Raw genomic sequence first — 12,936 nt, 5'->3', positions numbered from 1 at the left:
CAAGCGTAAAGTCTTACACCTGGGAAAGAACAGCCCCAGGTACCAGTATAGGTTGGGGACTGAGCTGTTGGAGAGCAGCACAGGTGAAAGGGCCCTGGGGGTGCTGGGGGATGGAAGGATGCCCAGGAGCCAGCAATGTGTCCTGGTGGCCAAGAAGGACAATGGCACCTGGGGGGCATTAGAAGGGGGTGGTCAGGAGGTAAAGAGAGGTTCTCCTCCCCCTCTACTCTGCCCTGGTGAGGCCACATCTGGAATGTTGTGTCCAGTTCTGGGCCCCTCAGATCCAGAAGAACAGGGAACTGCTGGAGAGAGTCCAGCACGGAGCCACCAAGATGCTGGAGCAGAACATTTCCTGGTGAGGAAAGGCTGAGGGAGCTGGGGCTCTGCAGCTTGGAGGAGAATGAGGGGTGGCCTCATCAATGTTTGTAAATATGTAAGGGGTGAGTGCCAGGAGGATGGAGTCAAACCTTTTCAAGGGGCAGTGGTTATAAACTGGAGCTTAGGCAGTTCCATATAAATATTAGGAAGAACCTTTTCACTGTGAGGGTGACAGAGCACTGGCCCAGGCTGCCCAGGGAGGTTGTGGAGTCTCCTTTCCTGGAGACACACAAAGCCCACCTGGATGTGTCCTGTGTGACCTCCTGGAGGTGACCCTGCTCTGGCAGGGACTGGATGATCTTTGGAGGTTCTTCCAACCCCTCCTTTTCTGTGATTCTATGATTCCATGATCTTGTGTTGAGAACCCACCCTTACTGCTCCAATTCCTTCAAGTCATGGTCTGGGTAACAAGAGGTCTCTTCATCTTTTTTGTCCCAGAGTGAGGATTCCACTTGCAAGGAGCAGGCTTAAAAAGCCCCAAGGAATTCCTAAACACCCTTGCAAGAGTCCCACAGACAGGGATGATCCTGGAGGAGCTGGTGCTGGCCTGTGTCGCAGGGTGCCGAGTTTCTTTTCTGCCAGCAGAAAAGCTGAGGAAAGGGGAAAAAAAGGGGAGCCAGGGAGCAGGAGGTGGGCAGGAGAGGGGATGGATGTTAGAAGGCAGGAATGGATTCTGTCAGGGCTGATCCTGAAGGACCCTGTGGTCAAGGGAAGGACCCCGTCATCCTTTTCTGGCCAGAGCTACTGGTTTAACTGGGGTTTGGGGAAGAACCCAGACACCAGTGCTGGGACTAGAGGCTGCCGTGGGAGGTGTTTAGAGAGTGCATTTCATCTTGTGAGGTTTGTGATTAATAATTTATTAGAAAAGGAGTGGGAAAAAAATTACCATGAACTGGGAGCTTCAGCTGACTGCAGTCACCACTGGGCTGCTGGGTGCTGCTGCTGACGGTTGTGTTTTTTCCAGGAGCTGAATGGGAGGCAAATACCAGCAGTGTTCAACAGCTGCCTCCTTTCTCGGCACAAATGCCATTCTTTTCCTCCCCACCTCCACCCAGTCCTGCTCTCCAGCCCCTGCTCTGCTAGGGCTGGAGCAGAGGCAGGAGGCTTGGGTGATGGGCTGGAGGTTGTGGGGTTGCTTGCAGGCAAGGGGGCTGCCTGCTTATTGAGGGTTGGCACCTTGGGACAGGGAAACTGCTCCTTGGGGGTGGTGTTGGTGGTGGTGCTGGCAGTGCCTGGGTAGCTCTGTCCTGTGGGTACTCGCCCAGTGAAGCTGCAGGGTGATGGGGACTCTGGGTGGTGCTCTGGGATGAGGGCAGGGATGTTCCCTGGGAGCAAAAGGGTCCTCAGCTCAGAGGCAAGAACGGGATCAAGGGATGAAGCAAAGTGTCATCTCTTGGGCAGAACTGTTCCCAGCAGCTGTCATCACACAGGCTTTCTGTTCATTTTCCTGGCATGTCTGAAAGCTAGGGATTGGGATGTGAGCTTTCCTCATTCCCTTTTCTTCCCCTTTGCAGGACAGTGACTGCTCCCTGCTAACAGACCCCAGGTGCGGCCGGCGCCATGGCGGGAGCCTCGGTGAAGGTGGCAGTGCGTGTCCGGCCCTTCAACTCCCGGGAGATGAGCAGGGAATCCAAATGCATTATCCAGATGTCAGGAAGCACCACCAGTAAGTGGCCGTGTTGGGGGCGGAGGGGATGGGGAAAGCTTTGGGGAGGAGTGTTGCCCAGGGAGGAGTGTGCATGGGTCCGGCCACAACGCTGCCGGGATCTTTGATGTGGATCCCTGTAGCATCCACGTCACATGTCTCAGGGGTAGATGGCACTTTTCCCACAGGGAAATGCAGTTCTGCTGCTGACCTTGCAGTGGCAAGATCTGCATGGCACCAAGCCCTCGGGCAGCATCCCCCAGCAGGGAGGAAGGATCAGAAGAGCATAGGAACACTGGTGTGTGGATGCGGGGCCAAGAGTTACCCCTGGTTGCCCGTCCAGGTGTAGAAACAGTGCACCAGCTAACTTGTGGCTCCTGATGGCATTTCCTGGCTGGCAACCACACAAGGATCTGTGCCTCCTTCTGTGGGGCTTGCAGTCCCAACAACCAGCAGGATGGAGGGGTGGGAGTGGGGTTTGCTGTGGGAATGGTGTGCTTGGAGAGTCCAAGTCTCTTCCCTTTGAAACCTCCAGGTAGGAAAGTGCCTAAAATAAATCCTTGCCCTCCCTGCCTGCCCAGGCCTTCCTGTGTCACCAGTGGTGGTGGGTGAAGCACCTGTGGCAGCCACCTCCATGGCACACACCTCTGAGCTGCCGTGGCAGCCCTGTTGGGAGGAGAGGGAAAGGAGGGCACCCAAGGGTGCTGGGTGGTTCTGTGACCCCACCAGGTGCCCCACTCACCCTAGGCCTGGGGAGCAGGAGTGAAGGGTGGGTGTCTGTGGGGCAGCATCTGCCCATCTCTGGTGTCCCAGAGGAGCTCTCCCTTCTCTGCTGTGCAGTGATGCTCTGCCTGCCCAGGGTGTGGGGCTGCACCCACCCCTCGTGGTGAGGAAGCCTTTCTGCCCCAGCAGGAGCTGCACACATACCCAGAGCTGGGTGCAGGGGGGGGAGATGTCCCTTCTGGCCCTGACTGGTGGGGCAGACCTGCCATGCCCCAGGCCCATCAAGGGCATTGGGCATTCCCCCCCCACATCTCTGCTGTGCCCATGTTTGTCCAGAGTGAATCTGTCCATACCCATCCTGCATCACCCCCCGGGGCCCCTCATCCCCCTGCCCAGGCTGGGGGGGGCAGTCAGGGCTGTGGGCAGGGGCAGGAGGAGGGCCCCAGCCAGCCCTTTGCTGACAGCAGGGTTTTTCTCCATGGATGAACAAACCTTTGGCTAATCCCCACGGGCTGGGGGTTGGGGGGCAGGCGCCGGGAGGGCTCTGGTTCTTGCTTCTTCTGCCAACTGGGAAAGGCAGGAGGATGCTGGTAGTGCTGGCTGCCTTCCCCACAGAGCAGGACTGTCTTGGCCTCCCAGGGGCAGAGGACCCCAAAATAAGTGTGTTTGGGAAGGTAATCCTGGGAAGGGGAAAAGTTGCTCTTACTTGTAGAGACCCCTGAATGTAATGAGGTCGGGGAAGTTGTTCTGCTGCCTAATTCACTGAGCCCCATGGGGGGCAGCAGGAGGCTGGAGCTTTAAGGGATCAGCCCTTCTCTGCCATCCTTTTCTCCCCAAATTTCAAGCCACCACCCCTTCGGCTTCCTGCACCAAGGCCACCTGCCTGCCCACCAACACTGCTGCTTTGTTCCTGTGGCATCCCCCATTCCACATGGCCATGGGGACTGGGCTGGGCAGCAGCACCCCTGACCCCTTTCCTGGCAGGATGGCAAGGAAGGGACCCAGCAGCTTTCTTCCTGCAAGGACATTAGTATTCTGCACCTGGAGCCATGCATCTGTGAGCTTTAAGATACAGTGATTATTTTCTCTTCTGTGAGTCTTGGGCTTTATCCTGCTTGGTGCTTGCCCATTTGCTATGCTCTGCCATGCTGTTGGCTCTTCAGGGCAAAGATGAGGGTGACTTCCAGATGTTTTCCTACTCCCCCTCTTGTCTGTATGTCTGTCTTCCTCCTCCCCTGCTTTGACCAGAGCATGAATCTTTTTGCAGCAGGTCTGTAAAAGCCCTGGGATGTCTGGTCACAGGAAAGGAAAAAACCCACCAGCAGCGTGCAGCCATGTGGGGACAAATAAAGAGGAATGAAAGGGGCATGGAGACAGCATTTCAGCTCAGGGATGGGAGGCTCCTTGCTCTCGATGTGCTCCCTTCTCCCCTGTGTCTCCAGCCTACTGGGTGGCTGCAGCTGGGCAGCCTGGAGCTGCTCAGTGCCATCCCCAGCTGCATCTCCACCCTGTGCCTGGCATGGGCTGGCACTGGGCTGCAGAACAGCTGTTGGGGATGGCCCTACCCTTCCTGCTTCTGATTTTGCCCCTGTTGGATTTACTTTTTTGGTAGTGATGCTCCTGTTCATTCTGGCATGGGTCACCTCCTCAGACCCAAACCTGAGAGCCAGGGCCCTGGGTGGGATGGTGCAGCTGCCAGGTGAACCCCAGGAGCCATTGGAGGTGCTCCACCTGACTCCTGGCACAGCCTCTGCACCCACTTCTTTTTGCAATGGCCACTCAGATGCCCTCAACACACTGACCAGGCACTGGCAAGGGTGGGCAGCCCCTGTGGCTGCCTGCCCTGCCTGAAAAGTGGTGCCACTTCACTCTGGGTCTCAGCAAGGAACTCCTGAGTGTCTCTTTGGAGTTGTGGGATGCTGTGGGCACTTCCTAACCCTTTTTCCTGAGAGAGCAGCAAAGTATCTAGTCTGCCCAGGGTGCATCTGAGTCACTGCCCCCAGTGGGCAGGCAGGCAGGCAGTGCCTGGCCCCTCTCTGGGGCTGGAGCTGGCCTTATGCCCACAGCTAGGAGCATCTGAGCAGCACCATGCTGCTGTTTCACAGTCAGGACTGGATCCTGAGCCTGCTTCCCACCTTCCACCTGCCCACCTCACTGTCTCTGTGGCAGGGGTAGGTGGGTCTCAAGCCAGAGGTGGTGAATCCTTCCACTGAGGGCAATCTGCTGTGGTGATGCAGGAGGAATATGGAGCAGAAAGCATCTGAATCTCTGGGACCAGGCACCAGGGAGTGCCAGCACTGCAAGGGTGACCCCACACATCATGCCTGGGGCTGCTGGGGAGGTCCAAGCTTGAATCCTAAGTCAGCCTGAGCCCTGGTTGAGCCCTACCTGGGGCAGGGCAGACTGGGGCTGTGATGGAGAGAACTCCATCAGTCGTGGTGCTGAGTGGCTTCTTTATCTCCAGCTGGGGCTGCAGGCTTGGGACCTGTGCTGCACCAGCCCACAAGGTCATTTCAATGTCACCCAACATGGCTGATGGATCTCGTGATCACCCCACTGCTTTGGGTTTCTTCTGACGCATCAGTTGTTTCAGGGAAAAAAAAAACCAAAAAAACCAAAAAAACCCAAACCCAATCCATCGTAACTGCTCTACAGGGGAAAAAAAGCCAGGAAGAGAAATGATGCAGTCTCCAATTTCCATGGCAACGTCCTTTTCAGCAGGGTATGAAAAGCAGGCTCTTGTTTCTGCTGGCAGTGTAACAGGAGGCATTAATCACCCTGCTGGGGCTGGGTACCCAAAAGAAAGTGCAAGGGAGGAGAGGCAGGAGCCAGAGAGGGTCTGGGGGAGCCCTGATGGGGTCACAGCTGCTCCCACCCCACAGTGCCAATGAGTGGCTTTGGGCACAGCCCCCCAGCTGTGCGCTGAAGGAAGGCTGGGATCCCACTCTGCCAGTGCCAAAGTGGGAAGGAGCCCGAGGGAAAGAGACATTTCCCCCACACTGTGCCTAGCAGGATGTTTGAGCAAAGCTCTGCCCTGCTCCCTGGGCTGTTTCAGGCTTTGTCAGCTGTAGCACCCACCACCTCTGCTGGGACTGTTGGCATCTGGTGGCTCTGGACCCATCCAGAGAGCTGGAAGGTCCTGGTTCTGCTTTCCAGGACTGATTTGGACTGAACTCCATCACCCTTCTCCTCTCACCGATGGGATGCAGGTGGTGAGGGAGCCGTGGGTGGCCTCATGTTCCCATCTCTTTGTCCCTAGCTATCCTGAACCCAAAGCAGCCCAAAGAGACACCAAAAAGCTTCAGCTTTGACTATTCCTACTGGTCCCACACCACGGTAAGTGGTAGGAGGCCTGAGACCTCCTGCAGTGCTGGGCTGGGGCTGGCAAGAGGCAGGAGGACTTCCTTGCCAAATTTCTCCTTGTTTTCTCCTCTCTGCAGCCTGCAGACATCAACTATGCATCTCAGAAGCAGGTGTACCAGGACATTGGTGAGGAGATGCTGCAACATGCCTTTGAAGGCTACAATGTCTGCATCTTTGCCTATGGGCAGACAGGTGCTGGAAAATCCTACACCATGATGGGGAAGCAGGAGAAAGACCAGCAAGGCATCATTCCACAGGTACCACCTGGTGAAAAGCTGCCTGTTCTCATCCCAGCAAGATGCTCAAAGGAAAAGTTGAGCAGGGAGGGAAGAGGAGAGCAGGGCCAGGTTGTGCCAAGGGTCTACTGCTTGCTGCAGCAGCAAGCCAGCACAGCTCTGCTGGAGGAGGGCTGGGACAAGGAGGGTCATGCTGGACTTCTCCAGGACTGGATGAATTATGATCTGGCCACAGGAGGCTGGTGTCAGCCAGGAGGCCACAGGAGGCAGCTTCCCAGGGGCTGTCTCAGCACTCAAGGGCTCTTGTTTTGGGGATGAGAAGGTAGAAATCCCTGTGGCCTGGGCAGCTCTGTCGGGAGCATTCTTCTGGTGGGGGACTGAGCATCCTGGCTCTTCTCTCCACAGCTCTGTGAGGACCTCTTCTCCCGGATCAATGACACAACGAATGACAACATGTCCTACTCCGTGGAGGTAGGCACCCCATTGCCTGCCCAGTTCAGCCTCTCAGACAGCTCTGCAAGTCATGCCAAGTGTCCAGACCCCTCTCTGTGGGGGCCATCCCCTCCCTGGGTGTGGACAGGCCCTGATTCTGCCTATCTGCTGAGCATCCACATCCAGCCTGCCACTATCCCTGCCTGTTCCCTCTGCTCTAGGTGAGCTACATGGAGATTTACTGCGAGCGTGTGAGGGACCTTCTGAACCCCAAGAACAAGGGGAACCTGCGGGTGAGGGAGCACCCCCTGATGGGCCCCTACGTTGAGGACCTTTCCAAGCTGGCTGTGACCTCTTACAATGACATCCAAGACCTCATGGACTCTGGCAACAAGGCCCGGTGAGTTGAGGAGCAGGAGATGGCCAGGATTCGGGAGAGCTTGCAGAGCAGCACCAGGTGCTGCAGTGTCCCCTGCAGGCTGTCATTGCCTCCCTGTCCCTCTCCCTGCAGCACAGTGGCTGCCACCAACATGAACGAGACCAGCAGCCGCTCCCACGCTGTCTTCAACATCATCTTCACGCAGAAGCGGCACGACGCCGAGACAGACATCACCACTGAGAAGGTGAGAGCAGAGCCTGGGGCACCCAGGGGAACACCCGTGGGGCACCTGTGGACCCAGGGAGGGCTTTTGTGTGTCGATACAGCATTTGGGATCGGGTGGTGCAGCCTGGTGGAGGGTTGAAACAGGACTGAGATAAGCCCCAGGCACGTGCTGGGCTCGGGGTCCCTCAAGGCACTGGTCCCTGGACAGGATGTTTGACAGCTGGTGCCCTTCAGCCCCACCTGCAAGGATGCTGTCCCTGCTCCTGGCCAGATCCTGGCAAGGATGACCCCACCGAGCACACCTCTGCCTTCAGAGCGGTGTCACCTCGGAGAGCTTTGCTTGCTCTTTGCCTCTGTGCTGGGCTGTGGTTTACTGTGCCTGCTGGGGACTGACAGCCTGGTCTGTGCCTGCAGGTCAGCAAAATCAGCTTGGTGGACCTGGCAGGCAGCGAGCGAGCTGACTCCACTGGTGCGAAGGGCACAAGACTAAAGGTGAGAGCTGGCACAAGGTCCCCTTCTGCTCGTGGGGAGGTCATGTCCTGCCCCTCCTCCTCAGCTCTTGCATCTCCTTTGCTTGCCTGGTTCCTAGCCCACTACACTGCCAAACCCTTGACTGCAAACCCTTGACAGTGCCAGTTCCCCTCGAGCCCAGGAGTCCCAGTTGGGAGGTGCTGGCTACCCAGTAAGACCAGCTGCTCTTTGCACACCCCACTGGTGCACCAGGATTTAGCACTGCACTGAAACAGGGCTTGAGCATTTGGGCTTTTGTTCTCTCCGCCAGGAAGGAGCCAACATCAACAAGTCCTTGACCACACTGGGAAAAGTCATCTCTGCCCTGGCTGAAATGGTAGGTAGCTGTGGGGAGCAGATGCATGGTGACACCACAAGGGAATGGGCTTAGCACAGCAGGGATGGGCTCAGCATTGAGGGATGGAGTATCCTGGCTCCAAAGGATGGGCAGATATATCCCAAGCTGTCCTGGTGGCTGGGATGAGCTGGGCTGTTGAGGCTGATGTCTTCATGGGGACCTGTGCCTGCTACTTTTTGCCTGGGGGAGTGGGAACTGTTTTGTGTGATGAGGAGGGGAGCAGCTCACTTAAACAGTCTCTCTCTTTCTTTGCAGGATTCAGGGCCAAACAAGGTAGGTGCCTTGGCTGGGCTGGGGAAGGGGTGTTGATTTTTAGCCCAGGTGGGTGGGAGTGGGTTTCAGAGTTTCACGTGTCTCCCGGAGGCTGACGGAGCCCTCAGCATCCTCCTCACCCTCCCCTTTGTGTGGCTTTTGGTACCTGGCATTAAGCACCCAACCTGGCCCAGGCAAGGTGTTTGATAGGCAGGACCTGTGGAGCTGAGCAGAGCTGCCTGAGGTGATGGTGGCCAGGCAGAGCTATTCCCCTCTGAGTACCCATGGCTGGGGACTGGCTGTCACCTTCCTTTTGAAGTGAGCAGGCAGCCTGACAGCTCCTTCTCTCCACCTCCCAGAACAAGAAGAAGAAGAAGACTGATTTCATCCCCTATCGGGACTCGGTGCTGACCTGGCTGCTGCGGGAGAACCTGGGTGAGGATGAGGGTGGGGGGTGCACGTGGGGCAGCAGGCAGAGCTCCTGGGCTGAGGGTGGTGGCTGGTGTGGGGATCCACATCCCCCTGATGCAAGTGTCTCTCTCTGGGCAGGGGGCAACTCCAGGACAGCCATGGTCGCTGCTCTCAGTCCTGCAGACATCAACTATGATGAGACCCTCAGCACCCTCAGGTAGGAAGATGTATCCTCATTCCCCAAAAAAACAGGCATTGCCACATTGTCTTCTCACCTCTGTGGCAACCCTGTGCCGTGGAGGGACCCTGCAATCTCAGACAAGTGGCCAAAGGGTTGTCCTGGCACTGGGATCCTCCAAAGCCTGGCTTTGCTGGAAGGGCTTGGCAGCACTTCTGCTTGCCCAGGAGCTGGGGGTTTGCCCCGGGGCTGCTGCTCAGGGCTCTGTCCCTCCCCAGGTACGCTGACCGTGCCAAGCAGATCCGCTGCAACGCTGTCATCAACGAGGACCCCAACAACAAGCTCATCAGGGAGCTGAAGGACGAGGTGGCACGCCTGCGGGACCTTCTCTACGCCCAGGGCCTTGGGGACATAATTGACAGTAGGTGCCACCCGGTGCTCTCTGGCAGGGGCTCCAGGCCAGAGGCAGGCTGCAGCCCCCCTGCCTGCTGAGCCTCGTCCCCACCGCTGCCCTGCACCCTGCTCTGCCAGCCACAGAAGCGTGGGTGGGAGGCCACCTCCCCCTGTGCCTGCCTTTGCAGCCCCCGGCCCAATCCCACGAGAGGAGCTGCTTTACACCCAGCAGACCTCCCCTTCCCCCCTCCATCTCCTGTCTCCAGCATCCCACGCCCAGCAGAGGGTACCGGGCACTTGTTCCTAGGGCTGCGCCTGCCCCTGGTCTCACCTCTGTGTGCTGTCAAATCCTATTGAGGTGAACCCACTCTTGATCTCTCTGTCTCACCTCCACTCCTGCCCTCTCTTTCTCTCTTAGCCCATCCTGCTGCAGGAGGATCCAAATGTGTGTATTCCCCATCGCTGGTACTCTTGCTTCATGGCTTTTGGGAGTTGTAGGCTGTGCCCAGGGGCACCTGTGCAGCATAGGGAAGAATTCCTGTCCCCAGCCCCAGGTTATGGAGAGGCTCTTGCCTGCTCACTGGTCATCCCCCAGGCAGCTGGCAGAGGGGATGGAAGCAGAGCCACAGATAGCACCTGGGCTGGGGATAGCACTTGAAGGGACCCTGTGGACTCCTTCCTCCATGCTGTCACGATGTTTCCTGTTGCTCCTGTGCTGCTGCTGCTGCTGCTGCTGCTGAGGCTTGTCAGGGCTGGCACCCAGCATGGTGCTTGGGTAGACTGGCACGATCATCTCCTGATGGAGGGGTGTGTGGTGATAGCCAGGAGGTTTTTGCCTGTGGATAAGCACTGTTGCCCCAGCTGCCCTAGTCCAGGCCGTGCAACCAGGCTGTGGTGAGCGTGCTGAGGAGGCAAGGACCTGGCCCTTCCCTTCCTGGCTTGGCTCCCTCAGATACAGCCTGATGGAGATAGGTGACCAAGGCTGCACCCACTATCCTGTGTCAGCACTGCACATTGAGGCCCTGCAACTTCTCCTGGCTGGAGGAGCATCTTTGATACCTGGGTACCTTTGCTGCAGGGTTCAGTGGCAGCAGATGCTGGGGTGCCAACAGGTGCCTGTAATGGGCACGTTGCCCTCCTGCCCTCATTTTGCTCTCTCTCTGGCTGCCCAGCCAAGGCTCTGCTCCAGCAGGCCAGGGGCACAGGCTCTACCAGCCAGGGGATCCCACGTCTCCTCCTGCTCTGTCCCCATGACCCCTTTGTAGGGTGGAGGGCCATGCCTCTCCTCTTCTTCCCTTCTCATTCTCTGCCCCCAGATCCAGCTAATCCGGGGCAGCTGGGCAGGGAAAACCACCCGGGCTGTGCCAGCAGGGGAGGATGACAAGGGATAGTGGCATGCTCTTGTGGAGGAAAGCTGATCCCAGACCTGATGGCTGCAGGATCTGGTGTTGCAAAACAGCATCCCTGAAAGCCTGCAAAGTCCCCAGGGCTATTCCTGCAGCTGCCTCCCAAAACAGCCCTGTGCTCCTGAGGGGCTGCCTGGGCTGAGGGAGAGAGAGCCGTGCGTGCCCTTGCCCTGCTGCTGCCTGTGTTGCTGTGCTGTGCTTTTTCCTTGTAATTCCTGGCTTTCTTTTTGCCACACACAGCTACTCCTTTTTTTTTTTTTTTTTTTTTTTTTGTTACTATTTTTTTTTTCCCAATAGCTTTTCTTGTCTCTATCTTTCTCTCTCTATTCCTATCTGTGTGTCTTTCCCTGGCCCACCCCTCCTTCCCCACCCCTAGATGTGTCCGACTTTGAGAACAATAATGATGCTAGAGGGGGAGAGCTGAGTCACTGCCCTGACAATCTCTCCACAGTGACCAACGCCATGGCTGGGATCAGTCCTTCCTCCTCCCTCTCAGCCCTGTCCAGCCGTGCTGCCTCTGTCGCCAGCCTCCACGAGCGCATCATGTTTGCTCCGGGCAGTGAGGAGGCCATTGAGAGGCTCAAGGTAAAGCAGTCAGCACAGCAGCAGGACAGAGGGCTCAGCTCTTGCACTGAGGCTTGTGGAGGGGGCTCAGTGTTTTCTGGAAATCCATTAGGGGGGTGTGAAGGGATGCTTGGGTGTGCTGTTGCACGGCAGGCAGAGCCGGAGCTGCCCGGTGCTCTGGACTGCTGGATGGGTGAGGGTTTGGTGTGGTAGGGTCCACCTGGTGCTGCTGTACTCCCCGTAGGGTGACTGCTCATTTGGCCTGTGGGATGGGTGCTCCCTGGCTCGGGATGGGTGCTCCCTGGCTCAGCATGGAGCAGGAGTGGGCTGGCAGCAAGGGGATGGAGGGGCTGGTCTTCATCCCTCACTTTTTGACGATGAAAAAACATGGGTGAAATGCTGTTGCAGCTCGTTTAAACCACCCAAGACTGGCACCAGTGTCCTGCTGCAGCATGCAGGCAGGTTTGCTGCCTGTAGGACACACTAACCCCCTGCTAACCCTACACTTGCCAGGAAACAGAGAAGATCATTGCAGAGCTGAATGAGACGTGGGAGGAGAAGCTACGTAGGACAGAAGCAATCCGGATGGAGAGGTGGGTGGGTTTCCCCAGTCATCTCCCCTCCTCTGCATTTTGTCTAAAGCCATTTGGCTCCTGGGGGCAAGTGGGCTATTTGACTGGTCCAGCTGCACCCTGGATGTCCCCTGGGCACTGCAGTGCCCTCTGTTTTGGCATGCCCAGGTGTGCTCTGCTTTGGGAAACCTTCCTGAGGCACAGAGAGAGCTAAAGGAAGCCCTGCCCCTGTGATCCGTGGAGCAAACCCATGTGCTTGGGGCCCATCCTGGGCTAGTCTAGTTCTGGCTCCAGGGACTCTTTGATGAGTTGTTCTTTCCCTTTTTCCTTCAGGGAAGCATTGCTGGCTGAAATGGGAGTGGCCATGAGAGAGGATGGAGGCACCTTAGGTGTTTTCTCTCCTAAAAAGGTAGGATCATCTTACTCTCTTATTCCTGGCAATACTCTCTTATTCCTGTGGTGGCCTTGGTTCCTGCAGCTCCCTTCAAGCTTGCCCTGTTTCTGCTGGCCAGCCCCAAATATTTCACTAGTGTTTTCTTATCTCATATGGAGGAAATACCCATGTTCACCCTTCTGGGTACAAACGTTGGTAAATACTTATGGCTAAACATCCAGCCCTCGTTGCCTGGATCCCATTCAGCTGTGGCTTTGCTGATGTTCTGTTGGACTTCAGTGTCAGCATAGAAAAATTCATAATTGGGGGTTATTTGCAATTGCTGCCCCTGAAACTGGCAAGTCCTTTCATAGAATCACAGAATCCTAGAATGGGCTGGGTTGGAAGGGACCTCAGAGATCACCAAGTCCAACCCTTGCTCCACTCCCCCCGTGGTTCCCAGCCCATGGCACTGAGTGCCACATCCAGGCTCTTTTGAAATATCTCCAGGGATGGAGAATCCACCCCTTCCCTGGGC

General features: G+C 57.0%; 1 protein-coding gene across 23 annotated transcripts in view; it reads left to right on the top strand.

Annotated features, from left to right (window-relative positions):
* The window catches only part of KIF1A (kinesin family member 1A), a 42,387-nt gene that overhangs the window by 4,913 nt on the left and 24,538 nt on the right, over window positions 1–12,936 (top strand). For 10 of the 23 annotated variants that reach the window (XM_071751636.1, XM_071751635.1, XM_071751634.1 and 7 more), the window contains exons 2-16: window positions 1,893–2,044; window positions 6,006–6,082; window positions 6,187–6,366; window positions 6,751–6,816; window positions 6,999–7,177; window positions 7,289–7,400; window positions 7,796–7,873; window positions 8,163–8,228; window positions 8,505–8,522; window positions 8,861–8,936; window positions 9,051–9,129; window positions 9,369–9,511; window positions 11,341–11,474; window positions 11,967–12,046; window positions 12,359–12,434. In XM_071751636.1, the coding sequence (XP_071607737.1) occupies window positions 1,939–2,044; window positions 6,006–6,082; window positions 6,187–6,366; window positions 6,751–6,816; window positions 6,999–7,177; window positions 7,289–7,400; window positions 7,796–7,873; window positions 8,163–8,228; window positions 8,505–8,522; window positions 8,861–8,936; window positions 9,051–9,129; window positions 9,369–9,511; window positions 11,341–11,474; window positions 11,967–12,046; window positions 12,359–12,434 (1,470 nt within the window). In that variant the 5' untranslated portion in view covers window positions 1,893–1,938. Of the gene's footprint in view, window positions 1–1,892; window positions 2,045–6,005; window positions 6,083–6,186; window positions 6,367–6,750; window positions 6,817–6,998; window positions 7,178–7,288; window positions 7,401–7,795; window positions 7,874–8,162; window positions 8,229–8,504; window positions 8,523–8,860; window positions 8,937–9,050; window positions 9,130–9,368; window positions 9,512–9,901; window positions 9,929–11,265; window positions 11,475–11,966; window positions 12,047–12,358; window positions 12,435–12,936 lie in introns of all 23 variants that reach the window. The other 13 variants (XM_071751632.1, XM_071751631.1, XM_071751629.1 and 10 more) reach the window with 2 other exon arrangements.

This window comes from Heliangelus exortis, chromosome 9 (assembly GCF_036169615.1).
Source record: "Heliangelus exortis chromosome 9, bHelExo1.hap1, whole genome shotgun sequence".
Classification (NCBI taxonomy): Eukaryota; Metazoa; Chordata; class Aves; order Apodiformes; family Trochilidae; genus Heliangelus; species Heliangelus exortis.
Note: the sequence above shows the minus strand (reverse complement) of the source record. Positions and strands in the feature narration are given on the sequence as shown.